The 16,098-nt window shown below is 53.6% G+C and overlaps 4 protein-coding genes across 4 annotated transcripts; 1 reads left to right on the forward strand and 3 right to left on the reverse strand.

Moving 5' to 3' along the window:
* Positions 1-361: 361 nt before the first annotated feature.
* MAA_09238 (uncharacterized protein) lies at positions 362-2,434 on the forward strand (the record flags this gene model as incomplete). The annotated part of the gene is made up of 1 exon (XM_007827236.1): positions 362-2,434. The coding sequence occupies one exon, from the start codon at positions 362-364 to the stop codon at positions 2,432-2,434; it is 2,073 nt and encodes a 690-aa protein (XP_007825427.1).
* Positions 2,435-3,766: 1,332 nt separating this feature from the next.
* Positions 3,767-5,280, reverse strand: MAA_09237 (nitrate reductase; the record flags this gene model as incomplete). The annotated part of the gene is made up of 5 exons (XM_007827235.2): positions 3,767-4,240; positions 4,319-4,565; positions 4,636-4,869; positions 4,946-5,056; positions 5,120-5,280. 5 exons carry the CDS (start codon positions 5,278-5,280, stop codon positions 3,767-3,769), a joined length of 1,227 nt encoding a protein of 408 aa, XP_007825426.2.
* Positions 5,281-6,160: 880 nt separating this feature from the next.
* On the reverse strand, positions 6,161-6,930 carry MAA_09236 (uncharacterized protein; the record flags this gene model as incomplete). Its single annotated transcript, XM_007827234.1, has 2 exons — positions 6,161-6,388; positions 6,460-6,930. 2 exons carry the CDS (start codon positions 6,928-6,930, stop codon positions 6,161-6,163), a joined length of 699 nt encoding a protein of 232 aa, XP_007825425.1.
* A 1,805-nt stretch (positions 6,931-8,735) lies between these two features.
* Positions 8,736-13,270, reverse strand: MAA_09235 (ABC drug exporter AtrF; the record flags this gene model as incomplete). Its single annotated transcript, XM_007827233.2, has 2 exons — positions 8,736-9,053; positions 9,113-13,270. 2 exons carry the CDS (start codon positions 13,268-13,270, stop codon positions 8,736-8,738), a joined length of 4,476 nt encoding a protein of 1,491 aa, XP_007825424.2.
* Positions 13,271-16,098: the final 2,828 nt, after the last annotated feature.

Genomic DNA, 16,098 nt, shown 5'->3' on the forward strand with positions numbered 1-16,098 from the left:
ATAGTCATCAACATTGGATCGTTGTACTGCATATACGTATTTCATGCTGTATTGAAATCTACTACCTCACCAAGACAGTCACACATGAATGTGACAGCGTCTCCCCAATCAAAACGTCGCCAATGCAAGCCCGCTGCCTTGTTCCGGGATAGAAGGCTGCCTGTCTCAGGGGATTCGTTGGCGGCTGGAGTTCGCCACATGATTAGAAGGCCCTATCATCTTCATTTCCATCATGCTATATAAAAAAGTCCCTTCATCATGCATTTGTTGTTGTCGTTTTCCCTGCTCATCTACTTGAGTGCTAGTCCGGGTATTTTGCCTCGGCTTATTTCCTAATGTACCTCGTAATTGGAGGCTCACAATGAATTACTCAAAAGTATTTGCCCGCTTCGTTTCCCGTCTAGTTTTGGCAGCATTACTGGCCTCTGCCTTCCTGCTCCTGGCCTTCAATGCTGACATGCTCTACCTGTCCCGCTGGCAGAAACATGCCAGGTATGGTATCGTCGACGGCATCCATGCACGTTTTCGGAGGGATTTCAGTGAAGGAGTTGAGGTCAAATATACAAAAGAATGGCTGCAGAAACAGTTTACCAACCCGCAGGGAATTGCCTCCATCTTACTCCTAATAGGTGGAGACATTATCCAAAAGGCAATTGCACAGTTGGCATGCAACGCACCGCCATCCGTTCCGTATTTTACTCCCGTCATATTCAGCTACGGCTGGGTTTCGTATGCTTTCATATCGGTAGCAAACGCATTCGGCAGTGCCGACTACTTTCCTAAGCCGGATTATCCTGCCACTGTTGTCACTGTGGCATCTGGAGACAGAAGAGAGAACCAGTCGTGGGTTATCGGTAGGTTGCTGCGAGACCTGGAGCGAGAGATTGACCCCACGGGCGACATCACCAACAGAGCCACCAAAGCCGGAGAGAGGCCGCATGCGCTGCATATAGCTCCTTTCATCATAGACCCCAAGATAGGGGCTACATTTGAGCACAAACGAGACCGAGTGTGGTGGTCCTTTGTGTATTTTCTAATTTTACAACTGTTCGTTGCTGTCTGTCCTCTGATACCGTACCCGACGCGCAAAAGCTCTAATCCAAACTTTTATATCCTCATCATTACCGTAATTGGAAATTTGTTGGCCGTCTTGACGGCAGCTGTTCATACGTCAAAAATACAAAAGTTTGGTAATGGGCGTTGCGATTCGAAAACCCCGTACATAATCACAAGAGGAAATGGGCACAATATTGCCATTGTCGTCTTGCCAAACTCGTTTGACAACGAAGAAATGGAGCATGGTCAAGCTGTACCGAAAGCTGCCTCCAGACTTCCTTACTTTGATCGCTTGGCAGCGGCAAGCTACAGGCCAAGTAACACAAGGGCAGTTTTAACAATGATTTTGGCAGTTGCTTGGGTCGCATTACTGCTCATGATTGGCGGTTCTACCGAGGATTCTTGGTTTCTGTTACTCGTCGGCGCGATTGGTATGGTGCATAATGTGTACGTTGCCAGCGCAGCACGAACGTCAGAAGCCCATGGGATACCCTTGAAGCGACTCAGGGGACATTGGGAGTTTTGGGGTACAAATGTGATTGGGACTCTACTTCGTTTGGAAAAGACCATTCCTGGTGCTGGGTATATGCTTCGCCCGCTGTTTTTTACCGGCCCCGAAACCGAGCTAGATTATAATGCTTGGTTCGAGACTTTTGCATCTCCGACGGACCGGAAGACTTTGGCGGACCGGACGAGAAACAATGGTTTGGCGGAGAGGGAAATTCTAAAGAAGATTAAGGAGCGAAAAGAGCGGTGGCGGAATTTGTTTCAAGAGGATTTTAAATCTTCACAGGGAGATCCGTTTAAATGTTGGATGAAAATTGGGGCTGAGGCGAAAAGGCAAGAGAAGAAGGCTGAATCATGGGATGGGAAAGCCGTGACCATCACCTACCCGTTCTTGGAAAGCTTGGGAGAAAACCAGATAAACGCGGCATCTACGAAGGATACTGAGGTCGACGAGGATCCTTCTGGTAATTCATCAGAAGAACCAGGCATTCACATTCAAGGCGATAGCCGCTCACTAGTAGGAATGGGCGAGTCGTCTACAGCGATTTTTGGATCACAATCAAGCATTTCGAAAAGTACCCCCAAGGAATACATTCGGAGACCCGTAAAGCCCCTTATTGTCAGGGTGGGAGAGACAAAAAAGATTCACTCCAAAACATCGGACCACGGTCAAGACGCCAATTCGGTTTTGCCCCTTGGTAAGCGACAGGCGAAGCCGGACAGGTCCCCTCAAGAAGACATTTACAGCAGTGACGATCTGCTTCCCGCTGCGGAAAAACAGAAAGCTAATGATGAAACCCGGGGTAAAGGCCCGACGACCAGTTCAAATTCGGTACAAGAGTTGAGCGTCGCTTGCTCCAAACGCTTTTAGCCTATAATGAGCTTGTAAATTCAATTCACGTCTGCTTACGGTTAATACAAAGAGAGAAATCATTTAGTTAAACGTATATATACTAAGTGTCATTAAGAACGTTGGCTAACGACTTGTATTAAGTGAGAGGGACTGAGGCAACTGCAATTCAGCAACTGCTATGGAGGCTCTTATTATAACGTTTGTCACCTCTCTTGATTCATCATGGTAGTTTATAGTAGTGAAAGAGTAATAATATATCATCCATGTCTTACAAGCCAATACTTAGCTCGCGGGCGTTATAATATAAATATGGCGGCTTATTTAACTATTACATAGTATTAGCTACTTTATATACACCTAGATATTACAAAAAAGACTAGGCGTATTCTTTTGAGACAAAAATACACTCTGATCGCCGTCTCTGCCACCAATACCGGCTCACACCATCACGCGTAGCCACATTATACTACCGCATACGATTACGCATGATTTCTGGTGACCCAATCAACTGAAACACTTGATGTGCCATGATGTGCTACAAAGTAAAATACTACTAACCAGTTACTCATTGCGTCCCCTATAAGCTCGATGGAATAGGAAAATGCTGCGAAAACACCAGTCAATCATCACACCGACTAATAGCCTCTACCACGCGACTATCGACATCACAACCCAACGCCGGATCAACATCGAGCCAGTGAGTGCGGACCGTAAGAAGCTCGAGGTTTATACAAGTCCAAGATCAGTCAGTGCCAGAATAGTCCACTCGTGCCCTATGCTATCCCTTTGCTTGCTTCAAATGAGGTACCAGCAACGTCTGCGGCGCTCGCACCTGAATCTGATGGCTGACCCAACTTTTCATTCTCCCGAGCTCTTGTGCTGAAGATTCAACGGCGTCAAAGAAGCACTGATCCCATATACTTGACTGACAGGATTCAAGGCCGTCAGACACGCTTCAATATGCGCCAGATACACCTGCAGACCTCGCAGGACGAAAAGCACGCCCAGTGGCCCATGCTGCCCCCCCTGCGTCGCCGTGTATCGTCCCAATAATAGCCTCGTCAAGAAAATGCGCCGCGTGCTTACGGCCAGCTTCTTTGTCCTCGCCGAATTTCTCCACCCGCGGCTCAAGCTGGCCTTGTGGGAAATATGCACTGTCCGGTCACCGGTTGTAAAACATCCTGTTTTTTCTCCCCACTGAGCATCTGACAGGACGACATCTGCCATGGCTACCGTCTCAGTCCAGTAGATGTCTTGACAGACGACGAAGAGCTCCGGTTGAGTAAATATATCTCTGACACATTGGGAAGGCTGACGAGCGGGTTTGTGCCACTGACCCAGACCATGCGTCTAGTTTTCATTTTGCATATACTTGAGCATGTTTTCTATGTGAGTCGGCTCATTCCAGTGTGGAATTCGAATCTTGTCCAGGTTCCAGAGCTCGGCCAGTTCGTCGAAATGTGCCGGATTCTGGTGGTTGCGGAAACCGGGAGATTCGCCATCGCAACCCACTTCACGGTTATTTTGAGCCGTGGGCTGTCCGTTCATCAGGAGCACGCTACTGCCAGGCTTTCTAATGAGTCGGCGCATAAGGTTGATATTGTTTATCTCACAAGTACTTGCCGTGGATTGGTTGGACTGATACACGCCTTGTAAGGCTGTAGACAGCAGAGTTGGTGTTGTCCCGATTATCTGCGCCGCCTGCTGGAGCTTAGTAGCCGCAACTCCGGTGATTTCTTCCACTTTTTCCGTGGTGTGTTCAGAGCCGGTTTTCTCAAGTGCCTGTAGGCCGACCACGTGCTTCTCGACGTAAGCCTGGTCAATCTAATTATTCTTGAACATTAGGTGCTGGATACCGTTGAGCAAGGGTAAATACGTTCCTATCCGTGGCGTCAGATGCACATCGGCCTTGCTTGCCGTCTCTGAGTAACGCGGGTCGATTACAATTAACTTGGGAGGTTTAGGGCCATGTATTCTATCAAGAACTCTGGACCAGACTACAGTTTGTGTAGCTGCCATGTTATGGCCAACAAGAAACAAACAGTCAGTGTAGTCAATATCTGTATGCGATGTTGGTTGGCCATCCGACCCAAACGATTCCCTCATGGAGGCAGCTGCAATTGCGGTACAGACACGCGTGTTGCCGTCCCTAACCATGTGTGTAGTCAGTCGTCTCTGCTCAGGCGGGGGGCGAGAATATTAGAAAGCACGATGCGTACATGTGAACTGTCTGGAGACCTGCTTTACCAATGAGAGCCAATGCATAATACTCCTCGAGAAATAACTGTCCCGTCGTATAGAAGGCAATGCTATGCGCGGTAAGCCGGCTGAGAAGCTCTTTGGACTTTTGTACAACAAGGTCCATCGCTTCGTCCCACGATGCTTTCTCTAGCTTGCCATTGCGCCTAATCAATGGATGCGTAATCCTATCCTTGCTGTGGATTGCTTTCCAGCTGTTCATCATGGTATACAACTGCATGTCAGCTACCCAGCGATTGTAGCACTTTTTTGGATCATCTGTAAACGCACCCATAAAGTCCCTTTGGTCCAAGCCTTCCCTTGTTCACTCGATCTGTTGCACAGCCCCTCACACCTACGACTTTGCCATTTTTCACGCCGATATCCAAGGCACACCCGTTGCTAGTAGATATTTATGGCCCGATGAACCATATACCATTAAAATTTACCATCTAGTAAACCTACCTGCAGAGCACACATGCACTCTGAACCCATCTTTCCGGGTCATCATCTGCCGCAACGTCGACTCGTACGGGCCATTCGTGGACATACGGTGTTCTTGGGCCCCAGATGTCTTCAATGGAGTTGCGAGACTGTATGCCGGGCTGCGAAAAACTTGGATCCATGGCGGGCGGTTGCGTTATTCACGGATGGCAGAGTCCAAACAGGACGAGTGATGGGACACTTTTTGACAAGAAATGGTTTTTAATACCTCTGAAGAGCCTGTTATCAAATGGCATGTTTACTCCTCTTGATGGATTACGACAGCTTGACGTTGATCCCACTCGGCATCGGCACCTTTAGCCGAGTCAATATCGCTGCCCTATACCCGGGTGTCAGCGATGCTGACTATGATTTGGTACGTCTTATTGGGTCGAAAAAATGAGAACGTACTCTAGCATGATTTCCGTGTACACGGAACTAGGAACTAGGTAGTTAACGGACTTGAAGTCGCATTGCGCGCGCCAAGATGGTTTCCGACACCCCAGACACTACGTCAACTCTAAACTGTTGAGCATCTATCCATCTCCTAATACTCTGTTGTAGTTTTTACGGAAGAAGTTTAGAAATAAAGAATCTGGGTGTGAGCAATATTGCTCTGAATTAGCCGTGCGCAACTATTATTACTTTAGCACCAAGTAATATAAAGCCCACTATTAATAATAACTTGAGCATTTAAATTTGTTAATAATCATGTTATTCTGCAAGAGGCAGCGAGGAGTAGACAATAGTATATGTAGGTTGTTAACGCCTTCCACACACGAACCAATCCATTACTCACCGGACCCAACAAGTAAGTTGTTATACCCAGAGGCCCAGTTGGTATCTTTTATTATCCAAGTACTTTATTAGGGGACACTAAAGCTTGGGTCCCGGGCAGCATCACCTAGTGTCGTGATATTAGGTTTAACTTGTATGAGCGCCATAATTCTCAGTCAGTCCCCTGCCCGCTTGCCGCTTCCCTTCACACTGTCCGTGCTTTCTGAACATCATGTCCTCAAGCTTCTATTGCCCCTTCTCAACCGTCTTCACCTTGACCTTTCCATTGCCCAATACAAGCGGCAACTGTTGAACGCGTCGCTTGGCGTCCCCAAAGAACCCCAGCCCGCATCCTCGCTGCCTCTTGACCGTAGCATTTGACCATGAATCCGACGTTGCGCCTTTCTGAGCAAGCTTATATTTAGACCCCTCGAGGTGCGTTTCGTACGTATTTGCATCGACTTTTCGGACGCGCTGCATGCACAAAGAGCGTCGACATTAGTTACTCCTCAACGCTTGGTCCTGACTTTTGACAAGGAACACACCTGATGCGCAACAATTAGCCAATGGTTCTCGGTGCCTACGGGCACGCCGCTTAGTTCGGAGGCCTTTCTGGCCCTCCTTTTGTTTGTCTCGTAGTTAATCTTCCACAGGTCCGGCTCCGTCTTGACCTCGTGCCACACGCCGCCGTCGTAGTTCCAAGTGTGAGAGCCACCAACCGCGATGCCGGAGTAGTACTGGCCATTGAACGATTTGAGAGAATTATAGCCACCGCCCCCCACGGCGTGTGCGTCACTGGCCTTGGTCTTGGCTAAAGGCTGCTCAGCTTCTGGTATTACCGCTTCATCCAGCAGAGTTGGATCCATGGCTGCATCGGGCTCACTACTGGATATCGGTCCACTTCCATTCAGGCTGTCGTGCTCGTATGCGGGACTTAAATGCTCTTCTCTTGTCGAAGTCGATAGTGTGCTATTAGCGGAAGCAGACCGCCTAAGTCGCTTCCAGTGTCGAGGCATAGTGTGAGATGTTAATGAGACAACAAATTTGAATGCTCAGGTTATTATGAATGGTGGGTTTTATATTAGTTGTTATCAAAGTAATAAAAGTTGCGCACGACTAATTCAGAGCAACATCGCTCACAGAAGAAGAGTATAGTGAGTACTGCTTTGATGATTCGTGTGTGACGTCAGGATTATTCCTGTCATTAGTTGGAGCCCATTCTGCTCATTCGCCAAAGTAATTAAAGCACGACAGTAACTATTGCATGGAGATAACGTACAGCCAGAAAAAGAGGAAGAAAAAGAAAGAAAAGAAAACATCCAATACCAGACACCACTGAGATAACTTTGCGGGCACCCACAGACTCCTGCGAACCTGGGGGCAAAACTTTCAGCACGAATATATAACGGTCAGGATCGTTCAACACACCAACCTGTAAAATGAGGCGACTGGCTGACGGCTTCATCAAACGACTCAAATAAGGCTTTGTAATTGCTGCTCCATGGGGAGTAACTAGGACATCACCACGGCAACGAGCATGATATTACCTTGCTATTTGGGTTATTAGCAGATTGTTTTGTTATTTACTCTCTGGCCTTACTCGCCTCATCACTCCGCCGTGAGATGGACATCATCTTTATTGAGGCACACGGCTACTCGAGGAAACTGAGATAAGAGGCTTCATATAGCCCTTAGTACGAAACCACACACTAGGTCTTTTGTCCACCTATGGTTGTATTATATTGGCACTATTTTAAGTCTTTTTGGTCATTGAATGCTCCATTCATTGACCACCTATGACTATGCAATTTAATATACAAGTCATTCACATTATCCCAGGAGAATACTCCTGTACATCATCCTAGGAGACTCAACTTCCATGGACAGCTTACATGTATCGTCCACGCGATGCCGCTGCAGCCAAGCCGTTGTGGTTGTGTCTGCTGCGTCGCCCAGGAGTGAATCTGCATACGACATGGCCATGGCCCCGGGTTTAGCTGTTAAAGAGCACCAGGGCAGGTCTGAAAGGCGCAAGGTATTAGATCAGCATTCCATGCAGTTCTTGAGAAAACGTTGATGTAGCCGCCCTGTTTAAACCGCTGTTGTCATGGCGCACTTGTGGCATCACCACCCGGAGCCACGTCACACTTGAACCTATGCGCGTACACTTCTACATGCGTATGGCGCACCAGACACTGCCTGATGTGCTTCGTGGGTTACTTCATTGCCCGCCCATCTGGGAGGATTCAAGCCGGCTCATGTTCAATAGACGTGCTGTCCTCGTCCCAGTGCAGTTTAGAAGTAAACCAGCGAATGACTTTGTTTTCCCCCCCTCAAATAGTCTACAGGCAGTAACTACTTTCTTTCAAAAACGCTTCTATTAACACAAAATCCACTTCAAACCACAAGTTTTTAAAGGTATTCGAGACATGATACTAGTCGTACTTGCTTACTTTACGATTAGGCAACAAAGCCTGTCAAGTTAGTATAGTTACATAGGTCACTTGCCCGGAAACGAATTCAGCAGTCTAAAGTGTTATTAATAAATCGAAATGTTGAACGGTATTAGTAATCTATTGCATCTCGCGCTTCTAATTTTTTAATGCACGCTGCCACTCCCGAGCCGGTTGACGACTCAGTTTCACTTGGGCCAGAAACGCCATTGCGGCCGTTAGTCTACTACTATACTTAAAGAAAACCAAAAATATATCCCAGGCCAAAGTTCCATCGTCGGACGCGGACGGTATAAATGAAAAAGTAAACCAGCCTAGACAACACCCATTAGTCACTGTACGCCTCGGCAAACAAACCGCCACAATACTCACATCCAGTTGGAAACACAAAAGGCAATAAAGATGCCGAGATCTCTCCACTTCTGACTCGGCTCAATGTTCAGCGAGGCCAGGTACTCGGCGCCGCTCGCATACGGGCAGTAGCTGCAATTGTCGGTGTCATTCGGGTTGACGAGGTAGCCCCTGCCGGCGCGCGCGACGAAATCGGCCGCAAAGTCCGCGCAGGTACGGCCGGCCGGGGGGTCAAAGTAGGCAGCCTCGTTGGCGGCACACCGGACGGGCTGGTTGGCCAGGGTGGTGGCGAGAACGCCGCTGATCCAGTACGTGCTGGGATTCAAGTAGTACAGCTGGAAACGCATTAGCCGGCTTTTTCGAGGACACGAGGTGTGCAAGTGTATATACGTACCCAGTATCTCCAAAAGACGTTGAGCTGGTCGTACGGGACAACGACGCCGTTGAAGAGGGAGAACATGACGAGGAAGAAGGGCAGGACGTTGCTGATGACGGTGAAGCTGGGCGCCCAGGCGCAGATCCACTGGCCCCAGCTGGACTGGAACAAGAAGAAGAGCACCGTCATGAGGAAGACGTAGCCCGAGGTCAGGGAGTCGGTGGGCAGGCCCGTGGGCCAGTACCACAGCGCCCAGTAGACGACGCCGGCGACGAGGGAGCCCGGGATCTCGGACAGCACCGAGGCGGAGCAGAAGGCGACCCAGCCGTAGATGCGGCTCGGGTACTCGCGGGCCTCCCAGAGCGCGCGGTCCATGTAGAACTTGGGCAGGATGGCGTTGAGCACGGTCGGCGGGATGAGCAGGATGAGGAACGAGGTGAACATGCGGCTCTGCATGTCGTTGACGGTGTCGCCCAGCTGCCAAAAGGTGAAGCCGTTGAAGATGCCGACAATGACGGCGGTGAAGAGCTTGCCGTAAATGTACGACGGCTGGCGCCACTGGTTGATGAACATGCGCTTGGCCAGGAGCCGGGTCTGCTCCCACACGGGGGCGGCGAACTCGTGCGAGAGCACCGGGTGAGACGAGGCCGCCCGGCCGCGCTGCCGCTTGATCTGCTGGATCTCGTCGACGAGGGCCCTGTTCTCGTCCGAGACGCGCCACTGCTCGTTCCAGTGCTCGCGGGCGTCGGCGCGGGCGCCCGTCTCGACGAGGAACTCGGCCACGTTCTTGCCCTCGGGGCAGTGGGCGCCCCGGGCGGCAAAGTAGTCGACGACGGCGTGGCCGTTGCGGCCGACGGGGCCAAAGTAGAAGACGTTGCCGCCGGGGTTGAGGGCGAGGATCTTGTCAAACTGCTCGATGAGCTCCGACGACGGCTGGTGGATGGTGCACACGACGGCCTGCCCGGAGGCGCAGAGCTTGCGGAGGAAGCGCACGATGGAATAGGCCGCCTGCGAGTCGAGGCCGCTCGTGGGCTCGTCGAGGAAGAGCAGCAGCGACGGCTTGGCCGCGAGCTCGACGCCAATCGTCAGCCGCTTCTTGGGCTCGACGCCCAGCGACGCGACGACGGCGTCCTGCAGCTCGTGCAGCTCCAGCAGGTCAATCACCGTGTCGACGTAGGCGAGCTTCTCGCGGCGCGGGACGTCGCGGCTCTGCCGGAGGAGCGCCGAGAACTCGAGGGCCTCGCGCACCGTCGCCGACGCCTCGTGCAGGTCCATCTGCTCGACGAAGCCGGTGCGCCGCTGGAAGTCGGACGTGAGGGCCGAGCCGTCGACGAGCATGCTGCCCTCGACGACGCCCACCGTCTGCCGCTGCGACAGCGTGTTGAGCAGCGTCGTCTTGCCGGCGCCGCTGGCCCCCATGAGGGCGACCAGGACGCCGGGCTTGGCGTAGCCGTGGATGTCGTTGAGCAGCTTCTTGGGGCCCTGCGCCGCGGGGACCGTGTAGCTGATGTTTTCCCAGGTAAACACCTGCTCGCTGCGGTTGAAGGCCTCGAGGACCTCGTCGGGGGTTCTCTGGCGCGCCACCGCCGCCGCCGTCATCGCGTCGCCCGGCTGCGTGTGCTGCTGCTCCTCGTCCGTCTTGTTGTTCGCCCGGGCCGCCCGCCGCGGCGTCTTGGACGACTTGAAGACGAGGGCGCCGAGGCCCGAGCCGCCAAAGGACATCTTCTCCGTGGCCAGCACCGTCAGCGCAATGTACCCGACGGTGAAGGCGATGACGATGCCAAAGTTGCGCCACAGGTGCGAGCGGCTGTACTCAAACTGCGACGCCAGGTAGTCGGATCCCGCGACCCGGGGGTTCCCCGGATGCGATCCGGCAATGGCGCAGCCCTGGTTCTCGGGCCGAATACCAGGGCCCTGGGGCACGAGCTGCGCCGGCGCGCACTCCATGGTCCGGCCGGCGAATTCGTTGGTGAGGACGGCCTCAAAGGCGTAACTGATGGGGTTGACGTAGTACAGCCAGCCAAACCAAATCTTTTGCCCGAGCAGCACGGGCTTGGCGAGCGTGTATCCGGTATAGACGATGAGCAGGTTGAGCGCGATGCCCGAGAAGCGCACGGCGTCGTCCATGGTCGGCGACACGGCCGCAAACATGCGGTACAGCGCCGTCAGGCAAATCGTGGTGACGTACACGAGGAGCATGTAGATGAAGAACTTGCCCGCCTCGACATCCAGCCCCGTCATGAAGTACATGATGACGCTGAAGACGACCACCTCGACGGCGAGCATGGGCAGGTCGGCCAGCACGCGGGCCAGGCTCACGGCGCTCGGCCGGTAAAAGGCGTACTCGCCGTGACGAGCAATGACGGCGCGCCCCGACACGGCCTTCATCAGCTCCGAGAGCTGCAGCCAGCCCAGGAACAGGATGGAGAAGAAGGCGACGCCGCCGCGCAGAAAGGCGCCGCCCGTGTTGGACGGCGTGTTGTAAAAGAGCGACCCGACAATGAGGCCGTTGCTGACAATGACGAAGAACTTGGTGTACAGCGACGTCTTGTCGCCCCAGACGAGCCAGAACTCGCGCCGCGTGCACGCCAGCACCTGCTTCCACAGGCTGACCGTGTAGACGGACTGCTTCAGGACCGTCCGGGACTTGGCGTCGCGCACCGAGTCGACAAACGTCTGCGCGTCGGCGTGCCCCGTGTCGCGCATGTGCTTCTCGAAGCCGCCCACGTCGTCGAGGACCACGCGGTACGCGCGACTCTCGCGAAACGCCTGCTCCAGCTCGGCGGCCGTCTTGGGGCAGCGGCCCTCGAAGCCCGGCCGGAACTGGCGCGCGTTGACGTCGCACACGGACGTGAGGAAGTCGGCCGTCGTCTGGCGCGGCGGGCAGTGGAAGCCCAGGTCGACAAAGTACTGCTTGGCCTCGCGGGCGGGACCCTGGTAGAGCATGCGGCCCTCGTCCATGACGAGCACCTTGTCCATGAGGTCGTAGATGCCCTCGCCCGCCTGGTACAGCGTGGTCAGGGTGGTGCGGCCCGAGACGTCCGTCATGATGCGCAGCGACTTGGCGTAGTTGAAGGCGGTCGAGGCGTCGAGCCCGCGCGTCGAGTTGTCCCAGCAGGTGACGGTGCTCTTGGTGGCCAGCGTCTCGGCGATGCTGACGCGCTTGCGCTCGCCGCCCGAGACGCCGCGCGTGAAGGCGTCGCCGACGAGCGTGTCCTTGGTGTGCGCCATGGCGAACATGCGCAGGAAGGCGTCGACAATGACGTCGATGCTGCCGCGCTCGTGCTTGCGCGTCTTGGTGAGGAGCGAAAAGGTGAGCGTCTGCCCGACCGTCAGGCTGGGCATGTGCTGGTCGTCCTCGGCGTTGTACACGGCCTCGCCGCGGAACCGCCGGTCCATCTTGGACGACGGGATGCCGCCGTACACGACGTCGCCCTCGACCGCCTGGTACGACCCGCGGTTGTTGGCGATGACGCGGAGGAACGTGCTGCAGCCGGCGCCCGGCCGCCCCAGCACCAGCATCATCTCGCCCGGCCGCACGACGCCGGTGAAGTCGCGGATCAGGTCGCGCGGCGTTCCGGGCCGCCGCACGTCGAGCGCCGGGATCCAGCGGCACAGCAGCTTGTACAGGTCCGGGCCGAACGTGCCGGCAATGGCCTGCGGCAGCGTCCGCACACTGGTCGCCGTCGCGCCCACGCCCTTGACCGTCAGGTTCTTGAACAAGACGCCCACCTTCTTGGTCGATTCGCCGTTGTCGGGGTTGCGCTTCTCCAGGTGGCCGTCGCGGATGAACTGCTCGAGCTCGAAGCCGTCGGCGTGTGCCGTGCGCTCGCTGTCCGCCTCGTCGGCCGCGGGCGAGGACTGCTTCTCCTTGGCGCCGCCGCCGCTCCTGGCAGAGAAGATCCTCCCCATGAGTCCATGTCCCGGCCCGGACTTCTTGTGGGCGGCCGAGGCATTGGTGCTTCGCCGGCTCAGCTCGTGCTGCAGTTCCCGGAAGTCGGCCCGCGCACCACGCTGGCTGACGGGCCCGTCGGCGTATGTGTCCCCCCAGTATCCATCGTTGGAAGTGTCGTCTGACAGCTGCCCGTCTGTTTCGTTGTTGGCATTCGAGGTCCTCGTGGTGTCATGGGTCGCTGGAGGACCAGACCCGGCCACTTCATCGCCGCTGCCTGGCATGTTGTGCCTCTCTTTTTTTTTTCGGCCGAAAGGCCCCGATGAAGACTGAAAAAAACAAGCGCGTATACAAATCGACCCAACAGCCAGACTCAATTATAGTACAGATCAAGGAGCGAGGGTTTTCTGCGAGTCCGGGTATAGGTGAGTGACAGTGGGATACGGGCAAGAGGTTCAAGACAGGCAGTCGCTTTGGTTCAACGGTCTGGACGCCGTTTGAAGGAAGAGGCCATGACGACAATACTTGTACTAGACGGCACTAGGTCTGACAGTTCTTCATGTTGCATCATACGCTGGAGATTAGGTACTATCTCCGGCTTGTACCGTCACCCGGATCTGACGCCATGTGGGTTCTCGACTTCTCAACCGTCTCGACATTGCCAGCTTGGGGCCGGACCCGCTCGTGATTATTATTAATTGACGCGGACACATTCACGGACACATTTCAGTCGTGCTACTCCTGGACCTACCAGGTGTGTCCAATTGTGGCTCCGGGGTTGAGCGGACCTGAGAGGAGTTGACAGGAATTCACGCCCTGGGTGCGGACCAGACATGGAGCAGGAAGCCGTGCCGATTTCAAAGCAGCTCTCTACTTTCAACCTGCCGTTAGGTTAGCTCCGTCCGTGGCCCGTCCGCGGCACCCAGGCAGCCAATCACGAGGCCGTGTTGCGCGAATGATTCATTTCGAGTCACCTCGCATCGCCCTCCATGACCGTGCACTCCTGTCTGGTATCAGCATCCCTGATGCCCGCCAAAGCCCGCATGTCCGCCTCGTCCCGTAAAACCTTAATCTTGGCGGCTTCCTCGCCCGCCGTTCGACTCATTGTTGGCCGAAACGTGAATGGGCCCGGCCGTTGCATTGGGTCAGCACGTCTTCTTATCGTCGCACCGCATTCTCCACGGACGCTGACATTTACCCGCCGTCTCGGGCTGCTGACAGTTCCTTGGCCTTGGGTCCCTTTCCGTGGCATCACATGCGAGCGAGTCTGATGGCGATGCTGGTCCTCATCTCCGAACCATCTGTGTAGCCTAATCGGACTTTGGGTTCGCGTTGCATCAACAGAGCAGCTACCCTGGCACATTGCATCCCATCTCTCCGACTGCCGTAAGGCTGGTGGAGGCACGCAGCAGGGGCCGGCGACGAATTAGGTACTACCCGGTAATAATACATTTCAAGTAACGTTATGATGGAAGTAATTACGTATATCTCCGTAGTTTTTTTAACCGGGGGCTGGCTTCCCTTTGGGCCAAATAAAATCCGTGTTGCTTTGTCCAGGGCTCAAATCGAGGGCCACGATGTAGGGGTTTTCAGGGCCTGCGACCGGCCATCCATCCATATCAAATTCGTTATTTCTTCCAGCCGTGGAATTTTCTCGCCGATGAAGCTGTTGAATCCAACAATTCCACTCTCGGTCAAGTCCGCGGCTTTCTGCGCCTCACCACCGCACCGCGTCGCTGCAACGGCTGAACGTCGCGTCGATGGATATAAATGATTTGAGCATGGCATTTCTTCCTGTACCAGCTGCTCAGCATCCCTCTGATCCTGAAAAGCTTTTCGCTTCTCAATAGTTGTACCGTCTCCTTCACGCCATCGCGTCTTCCTTGCTCTACGGCCCTTGCGTAATGTTCCATCCACCTGTCGTGGTGTTTCGACACCTGGCTCAAAGAGGGTTATCTGGTGTGTCACTCCACGTGCATTATTATGGAACATCAAGTGCTGGACGGCAAATGCGCCGTCACACGATGGAAGCTGGAGCCGGATTGCCCTTTTGGCCGCTATTTCACAAATCTCGGCAACACAGCCATTCCCACGATGGTCAATCTGATCTGTAAATACTACGCCGCTGCGTGTCAAAAATAATTGCTGCCTGTAGCCTTCATACTGCCAGAATTCTCAACATTGATCTGCCCGCTAGCAAAGCCCACGGCATCCTTGGCCCTCATGTTTATTGTTCTATTGTAGTGCTGCGTAGTCTGTCCATCCAAGCCCCGAATGGCAAATTTGGCGTGTGAACGCACGCTGGCTGGCAACTCATAATAAAGAAGTGTAACATCTTCACAGCAATCCCCATACTGCTGAGAACTATCGTTGTCGCGGCCTCGCTAATATGCATAACAAAATTGTGAAAGGGACTGTGAAAGGTGGGCAGACTGAGCACGAAGCATCTCCAAGATGGATCAATCGAAGGCGCTGCGTAGGTGTTGTTGTACCTTGGCTGTATTTTTTCTCTCTTTTTTTTTCGCATGGAACCTCATAGCTACTCTGTAGTCAAGCTGTGAAACAATAAGCACTGTAGGATGCTGCGGGACAAGGGTGCTGTTTTATATACAACTAGATGACACATTACATGTATCTAGTTTTCGAACTCGGGAAGCCGAGTTTCATCGTGGTTAAGCTGTGGTGAGGCGGATAATTGCCATGTGATAACAAACGACTACAAAACTCAGCAATATGACTATGGCAATACCCTATGCATGAAAATGCGCGATTTTGCCGAAAAGCATACTGCTTGCTGTTGGGCGAGACCTTGTCGGTCCGACAGCTGACTGGCGCCGCCAACCCAGGAGTCGGATTTGTCTGTTTTGGCAACAGAAAGACTCCAAAGGGCTTCGGCCAAATCACGGATAGATGTGTGAGATATTGCCCCAGGTGGCTTTGATGCCCATCCCAGCGACTGATTGCTGGCAGCTGTTTGCCAAACGAAACACATCAATGGCGCCTCTGACGTTGGCAAAGGGTTGGCGGTGGTGTATAGGGTAGTGACTACGAGAGCCAGGCGTTGCAAAATCAACCAATAATGGCATCTCTGCATTTCCTGCGCAAGCTTCGG

Source organism: Metarhizium robertsii (genome assembly GCF_000187425.2).
Source record: "Metarhizium robertsii ARSEF 23 chromosome Unknown MAA_Scf_10, whole genome shotgun sequence".
NCBI lineage: Eukaryota > Fungi > Ascomycota > Sordariomycetes > Hypocreales > Clavicipitaceae > Metarhizium > Metarhizium robertsii.